The sequence below is a fragment of the Anopheles bellator genome, chromosome 1, assembly GCF_943735745.2.
Source record: "Anopheles bellator chromosome 1, idAnoBellAS_SP24_06.2, whole genome shotgun sequence".
Classification (NCBI taxonomy): Eukaryota; Metazoa; Arthropoda; class Insecta; order Diptera; family Culicidae; genus Anopheles; species Anopheles bellator.
The window spans coordinates 8,251,081-8,276,278 of NC_071285.1; the positions used below are offsets into that span (position 1 = coordinate 8,251,081).

The following is a 25,198-nucleotide window of genomic DNA, read 5'->3' on the forward strand; positions in this document are numbered from 1 at the left end:
CGAGACAAAGAAGAATGCGTGATTTTCATGGATTATTACGTTTTATTAACCTGTCGTCTTTCGCTCTCCGAACAATCGTGCCCCTATTTAGGTTTGCGCCCTCTAGTGGCACCGCCACCGGTTTTTGCCTTCTTCGAAGCCGACCCTACGAGCGGTTTCTTGTCTTCCTGCTTCCGCTTCGCCGGTGTGCCGGCCCCGGTTGATGGCAGCACTTTGAAGAACGAATCCAGCCGTCCCTGCGTAGCACTGGTTTTGGTTTTAAGAATCTTTTTAGCGCCCGCCCGTATGCGATCCTCGTTGAACTGTCGATCACCGCACAGGAACTTCACTAGGCCCTCCTCATCCGGTTCGCTCCACTTCAGGTCAATATTGGCGGCTTCCGCCACTTCAGGCTCCTTGAACAGCCGCCTCGCTTGCTCAAAGTTCCAACCGTCTGGCACCACGTACTTGGTGCGATCCAGGTGCTCGAGGATTTTATCGATGGACCGATATTTGTTGATCAGCTCGATCGCCTTTTTCGGCCCGATCCCGCGAATCGTGTCGCAATAATCGCACCCCAGCAGGATGCACATATCGATGAACTCATCCTGCGACAACTCGAACCCCTTCAGGACCTTTTCGTAGTAAAACTCCTGGACGGGCATTTTGCGGGCCTCGCTAAACGTTAAATGGCGCAATAGGATGGTTGAACCGAACGTGAGGGCATCCATATCCTCGGTCGCGGTGGCATACACTTTCCCAGCCTTCACTAGGGCCGCACACTGAGCTTCCGCTTCACATGGTGCTTCCACGTACGGGACACCCATCAGGCGCAGCAGTTCCTTCGCTTCGTTAGCGTGCTGTTTGGTGACCTTCACCAGTCGCCGGTTAAACTTTTCGATATCTTCAACGTCCCCGGCTTCAGTGGCCTTGTCCAGGGCTTTCTGTGCTTCTTCGCGCCTCTCGGCTCGCTTGTTCAGTTCACCGGATTTCAGTTCCGGTGGTTTCCCGTCGAACACGTACACCGGCTTGATGCCGTTCTCGAGCAGCCGGATCGTACGATAGAAAGTGCCCATCAGATGCGAGGTCGTTTCGCCGTCCACCGACGTTAACTGGGCGCCCTCGGCCCGCACCGCAATCAGGAACTGGTACAGGCACATCGACGCGTCGATCGCCACCTTTCGACCTGCAAAATGTGGGCATAAAATTTCGAGATGAAACATAAACTTTACTTTTCTATTCCGGTGATCGATTGTCGCACCGAAAAACGTTTTTATGTCCCCCTCTTTCACCGCAAACGGGGCCACATCGGCGATCAGCTGAGAGAGTCCTTTTATTCCCATGGTTCCCGCAAAAAGTCGCAGAATCAACGAGAATACATAAAACAACAAAACGAAGATCGCGTCACAAGCTGAGCATAAACAATTTGTGCGCCTTTTTTGACAATCGCAATGCCCAAAATGCCCAATATGACAGCCCAGCAAAACCAGAGAGAGCGTAGAGAAACGAGAAAGAGAATAGAGGAAAACAGATCCCGGGAACGCCAAAAACGCAAACAGAGTCAGGTTAGTCAGAAAGTTCAGAGACAAAATTTTAGAAAGAAATGTAATAATTTTCCGTCAAATTTACGTGTTTCCGGCGATTACTATCCAAAAAACAAGCATCTTAGTTTTCTTTGAAAGTGAATGGATTTTTGCGCGTGATAGCATCATAGATTCTTTTTCTTTGTTAGTTTTATAATTCGCCGACAACGTTATATCCGCGGGGCCAGCGCGTGTTTCGATGATCCGTGTGGTGTTGTACCGTTTTTGGCCGCCATTCACCAGTAGCATATCCGTGGCCACTTCCGGCCACAGCGTCACCCGGGGAATCGGGATGTGAATCCAGGATTCCTGTAGGAAATTCTATATCTTGCCCCGGAGTAAACGGTAAAAAAGGGTGAAAGCAAGAGGGAGAAAGTGCGCGGCACCACTACCCCGCAACACCCCTGGCAGTGGCAAAGACTAGCAACAGAATATTCGCCGTCGGAGCGAGCGAGCGAAATCGTCGCGGCGAAAGAGAAAAAAGAGAGAAGTTCGCTCGAATACGCAGTAGGCTGTGTGTGTGCGCGGTTTAGATGTTTATCTCGCATCGGGCAATACAGTTTTGAATTCTTCAAACATGTCGGCGAACGCCGATGAGGAGAAGAAACTATCCAAAATGGTACGTATTATCGCGTGCGGAACCGCTCCAAAGGTGGCTTCCGGTCGGGTGCCACGGTGTCGCTTTCGGGGAAACGTTCGTCGTCGAACATTTTCCCCAATCGCACGCAGCGTGCGGCGACAAGCGTCCCCCGAGGAGAGAAAGCGCATCGCATCACACAGCAAAACCCTAGAGGCCGAGATATGTTGCTGCCGCCGTCGCTCGTATGCTTTTTTCGCTTCCCTACTTTATTGCTGTCGTTTCGCGGGGTGCGCGTCCCGCAAGATTTCATGCCTCCTTTTTCTTCCGCCGCGATGTTTCTAAACTTTCGCAACCAAAAGTGTGTGGTGGAACCCGATTGAAGAAGGCGACGTTTTAATGGTGATTTCAACAAATTGCGCCGAAACCCAGCGACCAACGGAGGGTACCGCCAAATGGCCCCGCATATTTTTATGCCGCGTACCGGACATCGGTCGTTCCTGGCGCGTGGACACTATTGTGCGGGGAAGCGATTTGTGTTGCACGTTTTCTCCTGGATTGCGTTCGTATTGTCCATCATCGATTCCAGCCACGAGCAATCGTGGCAAACCGTGCGCGATTAAGTAATCGAATGACATTTACGCGGATTCCGCGCTCCGTGGCAAACCTCAAAACCAACAGATGGGGGGAGTTCCCATCGGGGGATTGTGTGAATTTTACAATAGTGTTGTAAGCTAATTACGATTTCTCTCGTTTTCTGGTTTCTCAACTGAACACGTTTTTCACGACGGAACCATGAAGGCTGAAGAACGTGACAACGAAAAGAACAATGTAACGCCGGCCGCAGGTGCTGCGGCTAATTCGTCATCGGACGGTGCCAACAGCAAAGCCGATAGCGGAACCGCTGATAAGAAGTCCGCGGCTGCCAGAGACAGTGACGAAAGTGAATCCAAGAAAGGCCCGAAGGTTGATGAAAAAGATGGTGAGAATGATGGCTTGCGGACGGACGGATGCGTGGTTTAACTAGGGTTCTTCGTAGGGGAGTCGAAATCCGATGCAAACGAGGCGACAGATGGCAAGCGGAAGGGTGCGAACGATGCTGGCGCAGCGGCAAACGTAGAGGGCGGCCGGGATAATGGCAACGCAGACAAACCAAAGGCCACGGTTGACGGGAAAGCGAAGAGCCGTAACGGGGCCAAGAAGCAGGCCCCCGAGGACGAGGAGGAAGTGGGGGAGAATGATGACGACGAAAAGGAGGATGATGCCGGTGAGGCCGGCAAAAGTCTCGGCGCGATCGCGCTGATTGATGCGAATATCACGAAGACGAAGATCGAGGTGCTGCAGACCCTGCACACGATCCTCTATCATGCGCCTGCCAAGCCGACGATGTTGAAGAAGAATCTGCGCAAGTTTGACGGTTTCAAGTTCGAGGCCGGTTCGCAACAGTACCGCAAGCGGCTGGCAGCCACCGAGAAACTGGACGCCAAGAAGCTCGCTCTCACGGCCGAGGTACTGGCGCTGGAGAAGAAGGGGAGTAAGGAGGAACTGGCCGAACGGATTTGTAGCTTCCTGCTGAAGCCGGACGGGGACGAAGAGCTCCCGGAAGACGATGAAGCCGGCGGGGAAGAGGAGGAAGACGAAGAAGAGGATGCCGCCGAAGAAGAGGACGAGGAGATGAGCGAAGAGGAGGCACCAAAGAAGAAGAAGACCCCGGCGAAGCGTGGCCAGGCCACCGGAGGCCGTGGCAGGGGTGACACGGGATCGTCCAAGTCGTCCAGTGGCCGCCCGAAGCGATCAACCGCGGGCCGAGGTTACCAAGGTGCGTGTTACGGTTCCAGCGAACATTGTGTCATTCGCTTTCCGGCTGTCCGCTTCAATTTATTTCGTTTTAGATGATTCCCTATACGTAGATTACTCCAGCTCGGAGGAAGAAGAAGAGCCGGCAGTGAAAGTGGGCCGAGGACGGCGAGCTCGCCACGGTTCTGACAGCGGTTCCGACGTAAGTGTTCCCACAATAGTTTCATAGCTTGTTTGGGATGAGCCTCGAATGGATTAATGTTTTCCAGTACAATCCTTCCGCTGGGTCTGACTCCGACGCCGGCAAGCGAAGATCGTCCAGAGCACCGGCCCGAGGCAGCCGGACTTCGGCGCGGAATGTCCGGAAACGCTACAACAGCGATGAAGAATCGGAAGAGAGCGCCAGTGATGACGATTTCAGCGAGGTAATTACGGCGTTGCTGCGTTTTTGTTTAGCTGACAGATGATATTGGAACGGTGTTCTTCGGGGTTTCTCAGGATGACCGCAAAAAGAAGAAGCCAGCACCGGCTCGAGGTCGTGGACGCCCAAGTGCCCCCGTTGGTCGTCCTTCGTTGCGGGCCAGAGGACGCAAGCGAAAGGCGGAAACGGAAAGCGAAGAAGAGTCGGAGGAAGAGGATGAAGAGGAAGCCGATAGTGAGGATAGCGAAAAGCCGAAGCGAAAGTCGGTGGCCACTACCGGCAGGGGAGCTACTCCGAGCCGCGTGGCAAACAGTAGAGCAAAAAATTCAACACCATCTACCCCAGCCAAGGGTGGTGAGTGCTAATCGGCGGAACAGTACGAGCCGGTCGGAAACGGTCTTTAATGATTTCTCTATTTTTCTGCAGGCCGAGGACGACCGAAACGGGCGGCCAGTGCAAAGAAACCGAAAAGAGGCAGTAGCTCAACCGGCGAGGAAGACGAAGAAGAGGACGACGAGGCCGAAGACGCACCAGAGTTGGACGAGTCGGAAGACGAGAAACCTTTAGTCAAGAAGGCCAAACAGGAAAAGGAACCCGAGAAGGCACCACCACCAAGTGTAAGTCGTCCGGTACAAGTGGGTACGGTGTAAGCCTCAAGCAAATTATGGTCCACCTTTGCTCATAGGAAGAGGATATCAAAGATTTCCTCAAGGAGATCCTGGACGAAGCGAACCTGGAGGAGATCACGATGAAAACGGTGTGCAAGAAGGTGTACGCCAAATACCCGGACCACGATCTGTCGCATAAAAAGGATTTCATCAAGGCAACAGTTAAATCTGTACGCGGGAACTAAGATTTTGCCTAACTTCATGTAACTAACGGCATTTTTTTGCTTTCTCTTTTAAGCTAATATCTACGTAAAAATGAACGGAGGTGCGCAAGGAAGAACTTCGTTCATCCAGCCGATCGAACGGCGAGTGTTTCATTGAACTTTTATTTCTTTTTCAACTACCCGTTATCTGATCATGATGAATATGCTAAACGATACACACAAAAGTGCATCAATCAACCACAAAAGCAGAACAGCGTACATAGAATATCAAACAGAAAAGGAGCGTCGGATTCATGGACAAAAGCGTTAGGTGAACCCTCAAGAAGATCGCTTTACAGTGCAACAACATATTTTTTTCTGATAAAGAAGAGACGCATAAACGTGGGATGACGAAGGCACACACGCTGGGCACGCTCTTTTTCAGCAATGTGCTCAGACAGTGGACACAGGAAGGACAGGTATCATAAGCGTGTGGTTTCAATGATGCACATATGGAGGGAAATAAAATTACGTGTTTGCGTCAAAGCGTCAAATCATCCCTGCTCAAAGGGACGGTTACGGGGCGAAAGTTATTTGATTTAAATTGATATAGTGAAATGGAGCTTTGGTCGTAGAGTGTCGCTTCTCTACGGAGGACGTACAAAACACGCATGCAGAATGTAGCGAAGCAAATGAAAACAAGGAGAACAGAAGAAAGCAGTAATTCACAAAAGGGAACCATAACGTGCATTTGCGCTTTAAATAGAGAGACACAGTACTTGGTGGCGAGTACATTGCGGAGCACAGCGAGCGGATGTTTCCAAAATCGGACGAAGGAAATCAAAAGGGTTGTTTTTTGTTCATTTTAGTTTCTGATAGATAATGAATGGTTTTGGATACACTTGTAAAACTCACATACAGACATGGCGCGCGAGTTGCATAGATCGGGGATCCAGAGCAGGAGATCACATTTTTAAGAATCGAATCGGTTTGCCTTTCGTTGAACCCATCACAAACACTTTCCCTGTTAGGTTTGATGAAAGCAGCGACAGAGGACAGTACGCATCCGGCCCGATGCGACGGGCGAGATATATAAATGTAATAAATGTAGTAATGCTAAGAAGTGACGTGAACGTACAACAAGTAAACGGAATGTGCTACGGATGGATCAAACAAATACAATACCTTAGTTCCACGGTCTTCTCGTTTCTCGTCTCTGAAACGCAAGCTGTGCACGCGTGATTTCACCGCCGGATGAGTCCCGTTTTGGAACTGCACAAGTTCGCACAGCCGCCGCCCTCCACAGCATCAGACAACCCCCAGAACACATTACACCACTTTCGGCCTCTAGGAAGAAAACGGATTAGTAGTACGGCGGCAGAGAGCAATTGTCGCACCCGGCCGAGGAAAGAGAATAGTTTTTTATATTCAACAGAGGATCGTATATAAACGGCTCGGAAGTTGTGTGTGAGGTGTTAACAAAACTAATCAGAGTACGTTGGAACAAACACGGGACCTTTGCGGCTTGTTAAATGAATATGACCAGAATGTGTGCAGGAAGGCGAATACGGTTGGAGAAGGATGTTCTAATAAAACTTCTAGATGTTCTCGGTAAATGAAATCAATGTGCACGCGGTATGTGTTAATAAATGAACGAAATCGGCTTCAATTTCAAACGGATACTTTCAATTCCCCATAACGGTTTTAAAGGGTGGTCCATATAACGTCTGTTTTTTTTTAACTACCGATAACTTGTGATGTGGATTGGCCTCCAAGAAGCTGTGATTTGATGACTATTTGGGGAGCGGAACAATCCAAGAATCGTTGACGAAGTGAAGATCCAAATTGAATATGCTATCATCGCGATAGAAGCACAAACGATCGAAAATGTGATCAAAAATTCAAAAACAAATCCCATAGACCACCCTGTATTTGCTAGTGCCACAGTTGATTCACCGTGAATTGTAGAGACCGGGAACGCTGAAAAACAGAGAGTCGGCAATTTGAGAGAATCGCTATCTCTTTCTAGTTCGTTCAGAGGGAAGTAGAAAAACAGAGAGGGCGCAGAGAAACGCGAGAGAATGGGGAAATATAGAGAGAAAAGGCAAAACTTATCTCATTTCATCTCACAAAAATCATAACTGCGGCGCCCGACGAAGCGCAACGTAACGTTTTCGGCATTTCAGATTAATGCCAAACTGCTGCGCTTCTGTCAAAACGTTTACGGGTCGGCCGACCGCAAAACTCGTTAGCAAATGCTTTGTTTACAAACAGAGGATAATATATGTTCTTATTTGCTGGTACAGCAACAAAATCTAAAAAGAAACAGAAAAAGTAGTCAGACATCAACTTATTTCTTTTCCATTTCCGTTTTCTCGGACCAAAAACACGAATGCAAATACAATATGTTATTTCGGTTTTACACTTTTGCTGCCACGAAGCGCAAACGAAGTGACGTTTTTGCGGTCCGATTTGCGCTTCATCTGGCCCCGCAGCAATGATAATATGAAGAGTTAAAATCGTCTCAGTTTTCTTTCGGTGTGGACGTGAATGGATTTTTGCGAGTGATGTGCGGAAAAAGCGTTCCCCCCGTGCCCCGTAGCATCATAGATTCTTTTTCTTTATTAGTTTTATAATTTGCCGACAACGTTTTATCCGTGGGGCCAGCGCGTGCTTCGATGATCCGTGTGGTGTTGTACCGTTTTTGGCCGCCATTCACCAGTAGCATATCCGTGGCCACTTCCGGCCACAGCGTCACCCGGGGAATCGGGATGTGAATCCAGGATTCCCGTATCCGGCAGCTATCGCAATCGGCAGGAAATTCTATCTCGTCCCGGGCGGGCCAGGTCGAAGCGTTAGGTCGCGCAGTAAAAAAGGGTGAAAGCGAGAGGGAGAAAGAGTGCGCGCGGCAGAGACGAGCAACAGCGCCGGAATATTCGCCATCGGAGCGAGCGAAAAAGCGAGAGCGAAATCGTCGCGGCGAAAGAGAAAAAAGAGAGGAGTTCGCTCGAATCCCCGTCCCCCCGGCAGCAGCAGTAGGCTGTGAAAGTGTGTGCGCGGTTAAGCGAGAATAATTAGTTTCGACGGGAAAATCCGGCAAACCGTGAAGTCGACGAGGCGAATCCGGCGATTCCTATCCCCCAAAAAGCAAGCATCTCATCTCGTCTTCCGCGCGCTGGGCAGGCGTACAGGGAAGCACACAACGGCGTTGAGAAGAAGCCAGACGCGAGACGGACCATCCCAAAGGTGGCGAGAACGCGCAGTCTCGCTCACTCGCTCGCTCGCCAGCTGCCGTTGTCGCCGACGAGTCCGCTGTCCGTTAGTGGTGGTAGTGTAGCCTGGCCAGCGGAGCGCTAGCCCAACACTCGGGTGTTGACTTTTCCGTCAGCGGGAACGCGTTTTTACTTTATCGGTTCATTTTTTTTAATAATGAGTGATTATTCCAACCAGAACTCGCAAAATTTTAGTCAATCGTCAGCATTTGCAGCCGCTTTACAGAGAGCCAAACAAGTGAGTAGCATCGCCAAGCCTGAAAATCCATTTCCCCCCAGGGCGACGAAGCAGGGCCGCCCCGTATTTTACCCTTCCTCGCCAGGATGGTATGCGCTCCTCCGGGTGCATTGTTGGCATTGTGGTTCCCCTTTACGAGTGCGAAGCAAGTGTAGCAAAAGTAATACGCTTGAATGGCCCTTCGTGGGCGGGTGGTGCTACGCCTATCTCGTGTGCTAAAACTGGGAGGCCAAACAACGATGCGCGCACACCGTCGCAGGTGCAAAAGAGCATGTGTATGGTTTGGTTTGCTGTGCAAAATTCTGCCACCAATCGGACGCACAGACATGTGTCATCCATTTTTTTAGCGCTTATCAATTCAAAGGGTCAATGTAGGCCTCGGGAATGCAAAACGTAGCAAGCGATGCTTCATGCTCCCGAGAACATTGCGCGCGTTGTCCGGTGCGTTTTTCTCTCTTTGCTACCGGGGAAAATGGCTGCCCTGACTGTAGGCCGCTACGGCGGCGGCGGCTGAAATAGGTGGTCGCCGCTTTGCGACTGTGCGTCGTCGCTTGGGTGTGTTTGTGTTCGCACAGTGGCCGCAACGTGTGCTGCCTCGTGAGACCGGACGAGCTAGACGCGCGCGTTGTGTTGGGGAGAACTGTGCAGGGAAAATCGATAAAAAGCGTTCTCATCGCTGCGCTGGTGTGCGCCGCCGGGGAGAGTGTTTGCCAAAAAATCACGCACGCACACCTGCCCACAGCAGAAGCAATCGCGCGCACAGACACACAGATCGCGTTGTTTCCAGCGGCACACGCAGTCCTTGGCGGTGTGCACAGCACACGGTTCGCACGACGGACCCGGGAACGTTGTTTTCTTTTTCCGGGGTTTTCGCACTCCCAGGTGACGGACGTTTTTCATCACACTACCTATCGGTCGTCATCGCATTGTTTCCAAGCGCGCGCGCGATCCAACAGTGGCCGATCACCTCCCCCCCTCCCGAGTGGCGTGAAATAATATGAGCAAGGGTACGGAAAAGCACGTTTTGTGGTTCGCGAAAGCAAACAAAATCGAGGAAAACCCGTTTCGTTACCCCTTTGTCCTCGTGGCCGGCCTGTTGTAAGCAGCAAGCAGCAGCCACAAGATGGAGCCCTCCGCAGTCCGTGGCAGAGGTTATGGTCGAATGTTAGTTAACATGTCCGAAAACAGGGCGTTTTATTCGGGTGCACCACACTAGCAGGCCATGTCTCGGGGGGAGCATGCGGCAGGCTGTTGGTTGATCGATGGTTAATATCACCCTATCACCATAGTTGGCTGGGGAAACATAGTAGCCCTTTGGCAGGTTTTCGATTTTCGTTTCAATTAGCGCACCACGACAAAAGGGGCGAGCACGCGTCCGTCGTCGTCCGTACGCACACACGGTGGCGCGAAGGTTTTGTGCCAGTTTCACTTCAGGTGCTAATTTGCCGTTTATATTAAAAGTGTCCGGTACGGCAGGGGGAAGGGGAATCTTGCCAGGAAGAAAAAGGAAACCACGCGATGTCGATACCTATTTTTCGATCAATTCACTCAGCTGCTTTTCTTCCTGTTCCGTGTTTCGCCCTGTGCCGCTCTAGATTGCCGCTAAGATACACCCGGGTGGTCCCCAGCAGCAGCAGCCACACCAACCAGTGAAGAGACCGCACGACGACCACGACTCGGGCCCAGAATTGAAGAAGTTCGGCGGACAGTCTGATTACAATAATGCAAGCTCGCCGACTGGCATGAGTCAGGCTGCGATGCAAGCCGCTGCTCAAGCTGCAGCCGTCGCCGCACGTTTGTCGCAGAACAGCAACAACAACCACAGCAACCTTAACTCGTCGAACGCTCCCGGCGTTGGAGCACAGGACCCGAGCCAGCGGGTGCGCGAACTGATCAGCAAGATGGTAAACCACGGTCCGATGGACAACGGCAACCACCAGGGCGGTGGTGGCGGCGGCGGTGGCCGTGGCGGAGGTGGTGGCGGTGGCGGCGCTGGGGGAGGCGCGTTCGGGTCGTTCCAGGAGATGATGATCCCGGGCTCGAAGGTGGGGCTCATCATTGGCAAGGGTGGCGAGACGATCAAGCAGCTGCAGGAGAAGACGGGCGCCAAGATGGTGATCATCCAGGATGGGCCGGGCCAGGAGATGGAGAAACCGCTGCGCATTTCCGGCGACCCACAGAAGGTGGAGCACGCGAAGCAGCTCGTGTACGAGCTGATACAGGAGAAAGATTCCTACTCGCAGCGCCAGAACATGAACGGGGCCGAACAGGCGGAGGTGTTTGTGCCCAAGGCGGCCGTCGGTGTCGTGATCGGGAAGGGTGGCGAGATGATCAAAAAGATCCAGGGCGAGTCGGGCTGCAAGCTGCAGTTCATACAGGGGCGCGGCGATGGGCCGGGCGATCGGCGCTGTATCGTGCTCGGGTCGAAGGCCCAGGTCGAGGATGGCAAGCGCATGATCGAGGAACTGATCGACAGTGTGCAACGCCGGGAGCAGGGTGGAGGCGGCGGTGGCGGCGGCGGTGGTGGCGGCGGTCGCGGTGGTGACGGAGGTGGTGGTGGCCACGGACGCGGCGGTCTCGGCGGTGGTGTTGGAAACCCCAATCAGGATAACAACTACAACAACTACAGCGGCCCGCAGGTGACGCGATTGGAGTACACTTTCGCCGTACCGGTCTCAAAGTGTGGCGTAAGTATTGTGGTCTCCGGTGGGTGGTACTATCCGCCGCTACTTCGTCGGTGTCACTTGTGATCACATCACGTTTGGCTTCCCTTCAGATCATCATCGGACGTGGCGGCGACACGATCAAGCAGATCAACCAGCAGTCCGGAGCGCACACGGAGATGGACCGGAAGGCGTCGCAAAACCAGACGACAGAGAAAACATTCATCTGCAAGGGCGAGCAGCACCAGGTGGACGAGGCGAAGCGCTTGATCCAGGACAAGATCAACATGGAGATTAACATGGTGTACGTCGGGTCGACGTCGGTTCCGGCCAATCAGTACCAGAACAATGGTTCTGGGGGAGGCGGCGGTGGTGGCGGTGGCGGTGGCCATAATGCTTACCAGCAACAGCAGGGCGGATGGGGAGGCTATCAGTCGCAGGGCTGGGATCAGCAGCAGTCTGCGCAGGCGAACGCAGCCAACGCTGCCGCCGTTGCGGCGGCCCAACAGCAACAGCAGCAAGCCCAGCAGCAGCAACCCCAACCGGACTATTCGCAGCAATGGATCGAGTATTACAAGTAAGCATCGCGTGGCATATTGTTTAGTTACCGTGTCCCGTTCACACTTCACTTTGCTTTTTTGTTTCCCATCCAGGCATATGGGAATGCCCCGGGAGGCTGAGATGATTGAAGCGCAGGTTAAAGTGCGCCAAGCTGCACAAGGAGCGCTACCAGGTAATTTCTGAACTGAAGTGTCGTATAACTTCATCCTTTCCCATCCTATATCCGCTCGTTCATCAGGTGAAACTATAGCCCATTCAATATTGCAACGATCCTAAATGAGTGATCGCTTTTTGAATAACGAGTCCGGTGCCATATGCTCCCAAAGGACGAAAACTAGAAACATTTATGTACTCTTTTTGCTAATCAACTACTGTCTTTTCTCACATTATTTGGTTGCCTTTACCGTTTATGTTGTCTTTTGTATTGCCATTTGTGTCCCAATCACCATCATGCCGTGTTATCCTCATTCGTTCCATTGTCGATCCATGCGTACGGTTCCACACTTCCTCTTTTATTTTGTTAATGTACGCTCCGAAACGAAAAAAAATCGCATTATTAGCTAATCAAAATGTGCAAGGTCAAACAGTGATGGCAGCGGGAGGAGCCGGAGCCCAGCAACAGCAGCAGCAGCAACAGCAGCAAGGCCAGCAGGCGGACTACAGTGCGGAATGGGCCGAGTACTACCGACGGATCGGTAAAATTGAGGAAGCCGAAGCTATCGAAAAGCAGATAGCGTCCACCAAGGTAAACAATTACTCTCTACGGCGTCTGCCTACCTCATGTTCCCATTCGCCACTCGATCGTTCGTCCGATCTGCTGATCGCCAGACGAGGGGTGAGTGCCGCAACTCTGTGGCATCACTATCCGTCCTGAGCGCGCTACCCTTGCGAATAGCCCAACACACCGTTTGGACCAATTCAGTAGGGTAGCGCACTGGGAGAGGAGTCTTTGAGCGGTGCTTGTCATTCTACTCATGCCTATCTTGAGTTCCGCTTGTTTCGTTGTTCGTTTGTTAATTTTGGTTTTCCCTTTTTTCCTTTTTATTTCTGGTGACCACACACTTCCTTTTGCGTACAACAACATCCACCAACATTGCGCGCGCGCTTGACGTTGCTGCTGATGCCTGTACCGATGCCATCGCTTCCCCAACACAAATCCCGTGAAAATCCTCTTGAACCATCCTCCTTCCATCCATCCATCCATCCATCCGGTCCTTCGAACCGAAAGGCAATGCAAGCGCAAGCCGTGGCGGCAGCTTTGGCAGCCGGTTCGGCGAACCAAGCTGGTCCAGGAGCGGCCGGTGGCCCGTATGGTGGCGGCGGCGGCGGTGGTGGCGGCGGTCCGCAGCAGGGACCACCCGGCGGTGGTGGCTACGGTGGTCAACAGTACCAGCAGTACTATGGCGGCGGTGGTGGTGGTGGAGGAGGCGGAGGAGGCGGCGGCGGTCAGCCCGGTTTTGCGGGCTACCCTTATGGTGGCGGCTATCCCGGACCGGGAGGTTCCCAAAACCAGCCGAATGCTCCCAATCAGGATAAGAACTAGGGACAAATTCTCTTCCACTGTGCGTGCGAGACACGACGACACTCTTTCGCGCGCAACAGACACACTCCTCCCGCATAGATTATACACACCACCACCCACACAAGGACGACAGCCTAGCGACCACGACCTACGACGACACGAAGCGAGTTCTATTGTGCTCGTTAGTTAAGCGTGGATAATGGAGAAGAGCGATAGAGAGAAGATGACCGGAATGTGTGGAAGGCGGTGCATCAATGCCATGCCGCGTGTCCACCACCACAAGATCGATCACCCACCACCAAAAGCTGCAACCTGCATGGGAGCAGCGGCCGCAGCAGTTTTCTCCTGTTTTTGTACAGCAGGTAAGTGCATTATTGCGTCCCCGCAGTAAGGAAGAGGCAGCATTGCTGCCGCCGCCGCGCACGGTCCGGCGGTTGGTCGAGTTGTTGTGCGTGGCTTAGTTTGTCCTTTCCTCTTTCTGCTCCGCCATTGTGCTATTTGTTTTTCTTGTCGTTTCTCATTGTGCTCTCTTTGCTATTTTTTCTTGTTTCATTTGACTTTACTTTTCCCGTTGAAGTGTTGCTTTCGTGCCATAAAATCACATCTCGAAAAGATTGAAGCAATCGTCTTTAGTTTCTCCGATCCGGTACGGTGCCGATTGTTTGGTATACCGTAATGATAGTATTTCTCTTGATTTTGTCTTTTTTTTTTAATATTTATTAAATACAACTTTTCGAAAAATGTGCGATAATTCAGTTACTCTTCGGTCGATGGTGTGCCACGAAAGGGGAACATAAATTTGAATTCAGTACAGTCTTCTGAGTCTCCATTTGTTCAACTAAATCTGGCTCAGTAATCACTAATAGTCTACTTCTCAAAGGGTTTGATCGTTAGGATCTCGTGATTGAATGTCCTTTTGGGGGATTCCGGAGAGAGGAGGGATCAAAGGGAAGTAACAAGAAAGTGATGAGGATACTTGAAATTTATAAGCACCAGCCTTCTGGTACTGCTGGGTCGGGGTCAGTCATCTTAGCCCGTGTAGGTCTTATCTGTATTGTTTTTATACTTTTACTGTTGTGGCGTGTGTGTATGTTTAACGATTTAATGTTGCTCATTGCAGAATTGAGATGAACAGAGTCCCACTTCGGTTCCGTTGAGTTGTGTTACACAAGCATTGCCTGTATCGCCTCAAGGTAGTCGAAACGGTAAATGGAAATAGAAGATTCGTGCATTTGTTTGTCCACACCACTATATGAGAATTTAAATTGCAAAACCAAATAATATTTTTTCACCGTTTATTATACAATATAATGTATATTATCAATATATATAGATATGAGTATATATATATACATGCATACATATATTTTACGCCAAAATATAGTAATTAATATTCCGTAAATAATTTGATCTTTAATCATTTCTCCTGTGGATGCTATATACTATGATAATCGTTAGGACCTTGTTACCGATACACGAATGATTTAAATGATTTATTAATGATACTATATAATATTTACATATGTATCACTACTTAACCACTATATTGTGCAATGAATTTCAATTTATTCTACTTTCTAACATTTACCGGTTGCCATATGGGCGGCACTGGCTAGCGGCAATCGGAATAGAATGTGTTTTTTTATATATGTAAACCTAAATTATCTTTGACACCCATATATTATTACATTGATAAACATATTTTTATATGCCTGATTATGAAACATGAAAAAGTATATGCTACTATCACTACATGTTACTAGCAAAATTTTATTATTTTAGCAGCGTGTTGTGCGTGCCGCGACTGTTTAACGATTATCCATTACATGAAGTATATTAATTGCACCGGTAGAAAATAGCAATTTACATTTTCTATATTTATGGTCAATTTATGTTGCAATATACTCTGATGAATCGAACAAATATTCTTCCCATATATTCTTCATTTCTAGTTTTGTCATTTTACGCGCCAAATTTTGAAATATAGGATTAGAGGGGATCAGAGGAGCAATGTGAAAAGTGCGCCCTTGCCATGGGAGAGCATTTTTGGTGCATTAGTAGATAAAATTATATGCATATCCATATTGTTTTCCCCTTTATCATATAATGATTGATGATGATGATTGTGATTTCTGCCAATATCTTGCCGATATTTATCCTTCACTTGATGATAGCACTTTTCAATAACCGCATATTCTTCTTATATTATACGTATATTCAACGACGCGTGTTATGTTCATTATTTAATAGTTACTTTGTTTATTAAATTATATTTTCAACATCGAAACTCTGTACGTTTGTAACAACATATGTATGTGGGATGTTGGGATGCCGCCATTCAAAAATGAGGGATCGGATGAAAATTATTCTGTTTTTCCATTTTCCCATTGTTCTGCATGGATTGGAGCTTTCGAGGCGATCGTCGTCGTGTTCGTATAAGTTGGTTTTTTCAATATTTTTGTGTTTATACTTATTCTGTACACAATCTTATCGGAAACATTGTGCTGTATTTATGTTATTTTTGAGCCGAATCAGTCCTTGTTTGGTTTTTCGCCGGTGTCTCATCTTACACATGTCTCACATGTCCTTGTGCTTCCTTCATACACACTCTCGGTCGCCGTAATATGAATATTTCCCTTTTTCTTTCTCTTCTCTAACCATTTTATTGCAGCTCTTATAACCTAGCACTACTACCTACCCCAATGTACGCACCGGTGTTGTGTGAGACGCATGGATGAGACAAGCAGAGCAGAGACACGTGGAACAGTGAAAATGCAGAACACAAAAGCAACTACCGAGACCCGCAACAACCAGCAGAATAGATCGAAGTTTGAAGCAAATAATGATTAATCCACACACAACACACCCACACACACACACATCCATTTCAATAATAGTTCTGTAAGCGTTTACCGCCTGTCCATCGACACGGTAACACATTTAGTAGCGTTTAGTAGCAATTATTATATACTTACTGGATAATGCAAAAAGAGCAAACTCATTCAAACAAATAAATCAACAAAACTCTGCAACAGAAGCAAGAAGCAAAAAAGAAGAAGTAGTAAGGTGGGAGGTGGGACACGTCGTTTCTTTTATCACATCTCGACCAACTCCGTCCACGTGGAGGAGGTGGTACAGTGCGCCATCATCGTCGTAGCACACCAGCAGCGCAGCAACCAGGATTACCTTCCGCCAGCGGTGCAGGCAGACAAACCCCAGGGCCTGTTGTATCTGTGTCTCTTGAGTACTACTTTTCGTATAAGCTGAAGGACTGAAAAAAGGACCTGTTGTTAAATCGCTTCCGATCCTGCGGACCAAACACAGCGCGCACCACCGGCAGGAAGTAGAAAAGTATGCGGAAGAAACTGACTCGAAGGGGGACAATCGAGCCAGGGAAGGCGTACCCAATTGCTTCATACATACCCTTAGATTTGCTGTAAATATTTGCCTGCGAATCCTGTACCTTTATTAAGGACTTGACCGAGAGTGGAGCAGACCGTGACCGCACCAGTCTTATCTTTAACATCAAGAGTACAATACGTTTGAAAACTGAATGGAAATTAACAGTTTTTATGTAGCACTACTGAAAGTTGTCCTCATTTTTGGCCTACTTCTTAGGACATCTCTAACAGCGCGTACCATACAAATTATTTATAACGCTCTCTATTCCATTGCTTGCTATGATATATCCACTGCAGCCACGGAGACAGAATATGTGGGATTGCATTTCAATTATATATTTCCTGACTAGCTTACGATTATTATTGTGTTGTTATGTGTAGACTTGGAAGCCCAATGGCGCCGTTGTATGAAGGTCGTGGTTATCCTTTGGTTTTGCCGTGTTCCGGTGCAAAGCCTGCTGCAACGTAAGCCGAAAGGTAATGATCGTACGGTCGCTCCCGCTAGCCAACAAACAGCATTCAATATGGTTCTAAATTGGGTTATGAAGGGTTAATGGAATGGTTTCGCTTTCCGCACAGGTTATACAGCTTGGGTAAGTATTTTCGTTTATTGACCTCCAGAATTGTTCGTGATGCCAAATTCGGTGTTTTGTCTACGGTGTCTACAAGTGTGCCCTTTTTGTACAAGTTTCCACTGTTGATGCTGTGCCTCAATGAAGTCAGAAAAGTGGTGTAAAAAGAGTGATGAAATGATGTGTGAATAAACAGTGTATTAGCAGAAATAAAGGGATGTTTCCCGAACCTCTCTGGTGCACGACTACTTATCAATAAACATTCGAAATGGTGCGCTAGTTTCAACAAAAATGCTCTCGCTTTCAATATGTTACGATACCGATACCGGGAAAGTTCCGATTTATTTAAAGAAGATTTTCGTGTATATTTCAAGCAAAACACACGCACCAAAGCGTAGCCGATGTTTAGCTTCCTCCTCAAAATACCTAGATCGTATGCGCTAGGTTCCAGTTCTGTGCCACGAAGCAATCGGCATCGAGATGTACGCCGCCGGTGGTGCAGATGGCCTGCGAGTACTTGGGATCGCTACGGCAGTCGCGGTACCAGAGCACCTCCATAACGCGTTTCACCAGATCGGATGCCTGCGGTTGGTCCAGGGTTTGGAACGCGGTCGGATTTTCCGAATACTCGCGCAGCAGTGGCAACGCTAGATGGGTGCCGTACCCGGTGGCGACGACGTTGCTCGTGTACGAGCGGCCCCGCAGATTAACGTGGCCCAGGAATGGTTCACCGTCCTGCATGCCGCCGATCACCAGGTCGAGGTAGAGGGGCTCAAAGTTCGACCGGCGGTTGTACATGACGCGCGTCAGCCAGTTGTAGAACGAAAGGGGCTTCATTTCGTTCTTGTCGTCCAGACACTGATCATCAATTCTGCAATCGAGAGCGATGGAATGAGAGGCCGTTTTCCACCGTGCTCTGGCGGCCGCTGCCTGAACACTTACACCTTCTGGTCGATGTATCGCTTGATGTACTGGAAGTCGGCAAAATCCCCACCGATGCCGAGAATCGTTTTGTCGTTGATGCGATACACTCGATCGACATCGTGGTAGCGAGCGAGCGAACCGTACGAAATCAGCTTGTCAGCCGCAATCACCACACCATCCTTAAACATGAGGCCCACCACGGACGATCCGGTGGTCACCGGGGAGCTGTGGCAATGAGCAAAGCGTATGAGGTTAATCGAAAGCAGACAAAACGAGGACAAAGAGACTTACTACACGCGCTGTGTGCCAAACTCTCCCGGGGTCTCCTTCGCAGGGGCTTGCATGGCCCCTACATTGGCTGCACTGCCGGGGAAGTTGTAGAAGGCACCCGGAGCAGGACCGTTGTTCCAGAACGGTCCAGCCAGCAGATTGTTTCCGGCCGGGTACATGGTGCAACGGATGAGGAATTCGTGAGCAAAGCGATACCTTAAATTATTTCAATCGCACAACAACGGTGAACACGGAATGAGTTTACGGATTTCTGATTTGACACTTCACCAAGCCGCAATGACAGTTCGTTTATTTAGTACTAAACACGGTGGCTACACTGGAGATGGGCAACTAACGACAATAATACATTTGTTCTTCTTAGCGTGTGAATAAGCCGTGATAATTTAAGCGCAATGGTTACTTTGTTGTAACTCATGATTGCTTCGTTGCCTTATCTGGACTTTTTGGAGACACCGTTGTTTGCAAGCCCAAGATTAGTATGTTTTGGCAAGCTCTTTTTAGTACACGAGGCCTGAGGCGCGCGCCGCGAAACGTCAAAAATCGATGGTGCGTTTTGTTTTGTATCGCCACCGGGAATTATAAGCGGAGCGAGGAAACGGCCGGTTCATCGTGCTAGGTCCTTCGGCAAAGTGTGACGAATAGGGCTGTGCATAAAAAGGAACAGATAAACTCCCGAGGATTGCCCCAGGGGCACTGTGCTGTGCTGTGAGTGTTTGTTCCCAAAAGTGTAGTGCGCTCGATAAAAAACAACCCAAGCAAGCGGGAAACCGGAGAAGGTTTCAAATTTCCAACAGCTGACAAGCGGCACCAGTTCCAGTTCCCGCGGTATCGATTAGGCGCCGAGGGTGGTGTTTGCTCATTTGTTTTATTTTCACCCTTCTTCCGGTGTGACACGGCCGCTCGTTGGTGTTTGGCAAACATCATTAGTTGCGCTGTGGTACACACCCCAGCGGGTCGGCTCCTTCCTGTGTTGTGCCGAAACCGAACCCTCAAAGTGCCTCGAAATGACCACCAGCGAGCAGGCGTTCGATCACATCGAAACGATCGACATCGGCGGCCAACCGACCGACATCGTGTTCCACCGGTTCGCCGACAAGCTGTTCCTGATCATCACCCAGTACCAGAAGATGGCCAACGTGTACACGGTCCGGAGCCACGCGCACAGCGAGTTCCCGGAGGACGGTAGCGGGCCGGCGTCGACGGCCACCGGTTCCCGGATCTACAGCATCAAGCACACGTTCGGGGCGAGCTCGGACGAGGCGGAAGCGGCCATCCGCTATCTGATGAACTTTATCGATCAGCACTCGGCCGAGATTGTCATCACACTCGCACTGAAGCGGATCGATAAGGCCACCCTCGACCAGATTGGCGGTCAGCTGCGTAAGATAATGCTAGGGTAGAGAGAGCGAGAGCGAGAGCGAGTGTTTCCTTTTCTGTTCCGTGGAAGGTTTCTAAAACTGTTAGGGTTTTTTTTCTAATGTAATGAACTTCTAAAATAAAATTTTAAAACAGTTTGCAATAATTTGGTGGCCCAATAGCGAACGCGAAGCTATGTGTGCGCCCGCAGGATGTACGCCATGGCGGTTGGATTGTCCACCGGAACCATGTGACCGGCGCGAAGCACCGTGTAGAGCGTGAACCGTGGGTTGCCGTAGACCGTGCGGTAGCCCTGGATGTCGCGGGAATCACGGGGAAACGGTTCCCGAAGCAGTGGTTCACCCAGCAGCCGTCGAACCCAGCGGAGCGTTCCCGGAAGGCACGTAATCAAATCCAGATGCCCGTTGTACACCACCAGCTCGAGCTGCGTTTCGTTCATCAACCGACCAAGGACGGCGGTTGCCGTTGGGCGCAGGAAATCAGTGGCCAGGGCTTCAAACACCGCATTCCGTTGGGCACCCCACGGCTGTGGTTTGTCGGCGATACCGAGAGCGTGCGCCACGGGTCCTCGCATCAACTGTTCCAGCCGCTGGCGGGGCGTTGACGCCGATTCCTCGACGTTCCACCACCAGACGGTCTCTCCGTACTCCAGCACTGGCAAACGAGCGAACAATCGGTGTCAGAAAATCGAAACGCTCGGTATTAATAATTCAATCCTGCATTGACGATGAGATTGCGTTGCTAATGGAATTTGCGCCCAAAATGGGTGGCGCACAGGTACCGACGTGACCGAACTGACCTTTGGCTGGCCAACACTTGCAAATTAAACAACCGCATGCAATAAGCCAATTCGATTGGAATCATAATTTTGCATAGTGAAATACGGTTTCTCAGTTTAGGGAATTAACTTATCAGCGTGCTTTCCATCAATGCTTACTTTGATGCTTGAATCTTCTGTGCTAGAAATCGCATTTGTATCATTTAATTTTGATTTCTTATTCGATGAAAAAATGTAGATTTGTTCAATTCTAATCGGTCCTCATTTCGACCATATAGAAAAAAGGATGAATTTAAACCCCAAAGGCAAAGGGCCTCTAATCAAGCAATCAATCTATCGATATAATATTGGAATAAAATATTATACTTACACTCGTCACTTCCCTCGTCCGTCGCCGGAAGCGATTGACGCCCGGTCGGCTGCAGAACGTTGTAGCAGTTGATGCCGTGTGTCTCGCGGATGATGGCCTGCTGCAGTGAGTGCCAGCTGTCTATCGCTTTCACTGACTGCTGCTGGTGTTCCGTTGGCACCGACTGGTGCTGCTGCTGCTCCCTGACCGCGGCCACCCGCTGCTCGATGCGGGCCGCACCCTCAGCACCAACGTATCCCATCCGGTGAAGATAGTCGGGCCACGCGCTAATGCTATCGATCGGCGACAGCCATGCGTTGCCTAGGAACAGTGCGTGCAGCTGGCAGTGCATATCGCCACTGCGTACCGCTTGCACCAGCCCATCGGCCAACTCGACCGCAATCCGCCCACCGTAACTCTGCGAGGCGATATAGAGCGGAACGTGCCGTTCCCAGTCGGCGTAGGTGACCGATTGGGCGTAAAAATCTTTCAGCATTCGCATCAAATCCTGCACCACGGTCGTACTGTTGGTCGCCAGCTGCGAGCGATCCTCGACGTAGCTGAACCCACTTCCTACGGGGCTATCGATGAATAGGACGTTGTAGTCGTTCACCTGAGTGATCGAAGAGTAAAACAGCACGATGAACACGCCGACACGAGTTCCATGTCCGTTTTCTTGCCCTTACCCATGCGTGCGGTCGGTGGTTGAGCGACCGATCGAGGGGTCCAATCTCTTCGAAGTTACCGTACCCGGTCGAAGAACCACCGGGTCCACCTTGAAGCCAGATGAGCAGTGGTTTGTCGACTTGATTTCCAGCACCGGCGTAGTGCAACCACCAGAACATGAACGCCCCGGGACGTACCTCGCTGTAGCCCCAATCCTGGCGGCCAGGACCAAATCCATGACGGGCGGCTAACGAGTGTGGAAAAGATGCTTTGACTCCGACTCCGAAGAGATCCCCATTTTCGCCCATACAAACCAACAGCAGAAAGCAGCAGCAGTGCAATGCACAAAACACTACACCATTTCACCATTGCTTACTGCAAAAGGACAACACACGGGTTGTGATCGGTCTTAGCGGTCTCCCGAAAGAACCGAAACACTCTGTAGCGCAGCTCGTGGCAGGGAGGGCTTTTATATTAGCAAAATGGTCCGTCTCCGTCGCAGGTGCCAGCCAGTCTCATCGAGTCAGACGGTGTTGATCGGATGATGTCAATTGCATGGGTGTTGATCTTTCCAACGCTTCGATCCAGTAGCAGCGCATCGATTAATTATATCGGTGCACTTCCGATGCAAAGGTTACCTACCTACCGCGGCACACGCGAGCCGAAACATCGCGCGATGCTTCGCTGCCACGTGCTTCTGCCAGCCCAGCGCCCGCTGTCGGTCACGTGTTTCTTTCGGTTCCCACACACGAGGGGAGGCGTCAAATTTGGGTACAAAGTAAGTTTCTCTGTTTCGATTTCGATAGCCGTTTGGTCTGAAGTTAATTCGCACTTGGCAACCCCTGTCTCCTCTCAAACCGGCACGTGCTTCTGCAGTATGTAGTCCATCAGAATCGGGTTGTCGGCCGGTACCATGTGGCCAGCCCGGAGCGCCCAGTAGACGGCCAGTTTACCGTGGCTCTTCTCGTAGCCCTCCAGCACACCGTGCTGGCCAACCGCGTTCCGAGGGGCCTGCAGGTAGTCGTTCCGCCCGTCCCACTGAATCTTCTCGATCCACTTCACGTTACCGGGCGTGGCAACGATCAGGTCAAGCTGCCCCGTAATGATGACCACATCCAGACTGGTATTGTTGAGCAGCAACTCCACCACGTCGATGGCCGGCTTCATGAAGTCACCGCTCAGCACGTTGAACACTCTGCCACCCTGCGCACCGTACACGGATTCGGCCGGTAGCTCCAAGGCCGGGGCCACCTCCAACCGCATCAGATCCTCGAGCATCTGATCGCGATCTTCCGACGCCAGGCGTGTCGCTCGGTACGCGATGGCACCTACGGTGAAAGAGGATCGTTAGCGGATCGAATCGAGCATCCGGTGCATACGCAGGTGGCGCACTTCTCATGTCGCGTGAAAACCGCTCCAGCTGTGCCCGGGTGCTGGCGGCGTCCTGTTTGAACAGCACGTTGTAGAAATCGATACCATGGGTCTCGCGCAGGATCACGTTCTCGGTGTAGCCCCACAGGTTGGTGGCATCCTCCCACTGGCCCAGGTTGAGCACGTGCTGCGTCTCGATCGCCGACGCCTGGATCGTCCGGTAGCCCTTCGTATCGACGAAGCCCATGTTGAGGAGGAACTCGGCCCACGACAGCACCGAGTCGATGGGCGAAACCCACGGTGCCACGATGCCCACCGACTGCAGGTTACAGTCGATCTCTCCGTTCTCGATCGCCTTGTGCAGGACGTACGCAAACTCGGGCGCCATCTTGCCCCCGTAGCTTTCGGCGTAGATGTGGAGCGGCGTGGAGCGGAACTCGGGCTGCAGCTGGTAGAACTGTTTCATCAGCTCCACCAGATCGTCCGCGATCTCACCGTTCGTTTTGGTCAGCAGCGACATGTCCTCCACGTAGCTGAACCCCGTCCCGACCGGATTGTCGATGAACAGGACATTGTAGTCGCGCACCCACGTGTGGTTCCGCAGTTCCAGCTCGAGCGTCAGTGGGCCGAGCTCCTCGAAGTTGCCGTACATCGAGGACGCTCCGGGGCCTCCCTGCAGCCAGATCACCAGCGGCCGGTCGGCGTGGCTCGGAACGTCGGCGCTCGTGTAGTACAGCCACCAGAACATGTGCGCTCCCGGGCGCACCTCGGCGAATCCCCAGTCCTGCATGCCGGGTCCGAAACCTTCACGGGGAACTGTTGGAGAGGAGAGGCATCAAAGTTGGTCTTGGGCACACATGTCCGGCTTGGGCTTGATTGATGGCCGAACATCGGGTATCCACCAATTATGCAACCCCACCACTGCACCACCGAATCGCTATCTGTATTGTTGAAAATGACTTTGTGTTTTGATTGAAAAGTTATTATTATTGACGGGGGTAGATAGCAAACAGCCGTTGGTTATCTTTATTGCACTATCGCACGGAAAGAAGCTACCGTTTGACTGGTTTGAAGGTGATTAAGGCAGTGTATTGGCAGATATATGCGGCCACACACCCCGCGACTCTACAAGCCCCGCTATAAAGTACTAAACCCACTGAGGAAATACACAAGTGGTTCGAGATAACGATAATCTGTCAACGCAAAGCACGCAAACAGGTCCATTGGTCCGATCGGTAAAACGTGTGGCCAACTCTTGCTCATTGACTGACTGCTGGGCTTTGTCGATTCGTACGATGAGCGACCACGTGACGGGCTGAAGCACCGAAAGAAGCGATTTTGGGGCACTAGCAATATTCCATAGATTCTTGGGATTGTCCGCCACTGACCACGACACATGCTAGTGATTCACCGACACCACTCCCAGCATCCAGCGGCACGTCGGTACCGATTTCACAAACACTTTCCATTGCTTAAACGCCCAAAAATGGTGGTTGATAATTAATTGGACCAACGCACAGCGGGCCTGCTGCTGGCGCACTTACCTGCCGCCACGATCGCTACGGCCGTTACCATCAACGCTGCCAGCTTCAGGTGCCACTTCATTGCTGCGGATGACGCACGTCGTCGAGGGTGTCAGGAAACCGAAAGTGAAACTCCCGCCAGTGCCAGCAGGAGACTAACGAGCACGTCCCCATCGGAACGCCTCTTTAAAACACCTCGCAGTAACCACAAACGGGTAACGCTGCAACTGTAACGAGCCGCTACTTGTAATGTATCACTAGAGGCTATCGCATCGCGAGGCAATTCTACAATTCGTAGTGCGCCCGAAACTCACCGAAGCTGATGGCGGTTATCAGCGCAACAATTCTGCTCACCCGGTACCTTCCGCGTCTGCCAGCATCTCATCGGATTTTGCATAAACCTCCCTTTCTAATTTAAACAGTTTTTCCCTACGACCAGCACTATGCTGGAAACTCGCTACGGCCTAGGTACGGTCGAACCGAAATTTACAGAAAACGAAAGTATTTTGTGGAAATTGAATC

The 25,198-nt window shown here is 50.7% G+C and overlaps 7 protein-coding genes across 8 annotated transcripts; 3 read left to right on the top strand and 4 right to left on the bottom strand.

Moving 5' to 3' along the window:
• Positions 1-55: 55 nt before the first annotated feature.
• LOC131216335 (flap endonuclease 1) lies at positions 56-1,375 on the bottom strand. The gene is made up of 2 exons (XM_058210799.1): positions 1,241-1,375; positions 56-1,165 (listed from the first exon to the last, which is right to left on the bottom strand). The coding sequence occupies exons 1-2, from the start codon at positions 1,320-1,322 to the stop codon at positions 84-86; spliced, it is 1,164 nt and encodes a 387-aa protein (XP_058066782.1). The 5' UTR covers positions 1,323-1,375; the 3' UTR covers positions 56-83.
• Positions 1,376-1,996: 621 nt separating this feature from the next.
• On the top strand, positions 1,997-6,767 carry LOC131206550 (protein DEK). Its single transcript, XM_058199138.1, has 9 exons — positions 1,997-2,181; positions 2,941-3,121; positions 3,179-3,958; positions 4,032-4,138; positions 4,206-4,361; positions 4,435-4,711; positions 4,784-4,974; positions 5,043-5,195; positions 5,264-6,767. The coding sequence occupies exons 1-9, from the start codon at positions 2,140-2,142 to the stop codon at positions 5,276-5,278; spliced, it is 1,902 nt and encodes a 633-aa protein (XP_058055121.1). The 5' UTR covers positions 1,997-2,139; the 3' UTR covers positions 5,279-6,767.
• Positions 6,768-7,763: 996 nt separating this feature from the next.
• On the top strand, positions 7,764-16,633 carry LOC131206203 (far upstream element-binding protein 2). 2 transcript variants are annotated; one of them, XM_058198660.1, is made up of 7 exons: positions 7,764-8,678; positions 10,274-11,365; positions 11,455-11,918; positions 11,995-12,074; positions 12,463-12,647; positions 13,131-13,786; positions 16,096-16,633. In XM_058198660.1, the coding sequence occupies exons 1-6, from the start codon at positions 8,598-8,600 to the stop codon at positions 13,443-13,445; spliced, it is 2,217 nt and encodes a 738-aa protein (XP_058054643.1). In that variant the 5' UTR covers positions 7,764-8,597; the 3' UTR covers positions 13,446-13,786; positions 16,096-16,633. The 2 variants fall into 2 exon arrangements, with proteins under 2 accessions (XP_058054643.1, XP_058054644.1); XM_058198661.1 differs by lacking the exon at positions 13,131-13,786.
• Positions 16,634-17,706: 1,073 nt separating this feature from the next.
• Positions 17,707-18,851, bottom strand: LOC131214977 (proteasome subunit beta type-4). The gene is made up of 3 exons (XM_058209332.1): positions 18,613-18,851; positions 18,340-18,546; positions 17,707-18,268 (listed from the first exon to the last, which is right to left on the bottom strand). Exons 1-3 carry the CDS (start codon positions 18,768-18,770, stop codon positions 17,824-17,826), a joined length of 810 nt encoding a protein of 269 aa, XP_058065315.1. The 5' UTR covers positions 18,771-18,851; the 3' UTR covers positions 17,707-17,823.
• Positions 18,852-19,186: 335 nt separating this feature from the next.
• LOC131216664 (uncharacterized) lies at positions 19,187-20,073 on the top strand. The gene has a single exon (XM_058211217.1). It carries the CDS (start codon positions 19,617-19,619, stop codon positions 20,010-20,012), a length of 396 nt encoding a protein of 131 aa, XP_058067200.1. The 5' UTR covers positions 19,187-19,616; the 3' UTR covers positions 20,013-20,073.
• Positions 20,074-20,161: 88 nt separating this feature from the next.
• Positions 20,162-22,090, bottom strand: LOC131216491 (retinoid-inducible serine carboxypeptidase-like). Its single transcript, XM_058211004.1, has 3 exons — positions 21,803-22,090; positions 21,138-21,729; positions 20,162-20,643 (listed from the first exon to the last, which is right to left on the bottom strand). Exons 1-3 carry the CDS (start codon positions 22,088-22,090, stop codon positions 20,162-20,164), a joined length of 1,362 nt encoding a protein of 453 aa, XP_058066987.1.
• A 469-nt stretch (positions 22,091-22,559) lies between these two features.
• LOC131209749 (retinoid-inducible serine carboxypeptidase-like) lies at positions 22,560-24,820 on the bottom strand. The gene is made up of 3 exons (XM_058202887.1): positions 24,698-24,820; positions 23,175-23,969; positions 22,560-23,110 (listed from the first exon to the last, which is right to left on the bottom strand). Exons 1-3 carry the CDS (start codon positions 24,756-24,758, stop codon positions 22,635-22,637), a joined length of 1,332 nt encoding a protein of 443 aa, XP_058058870.1. The 5' UTR covers positions 24,759-24,820; the 3' UTR covers positions 22,560-22,634.
• Positions 24,821-25,198: the final 378 nt, after the last annotated feature.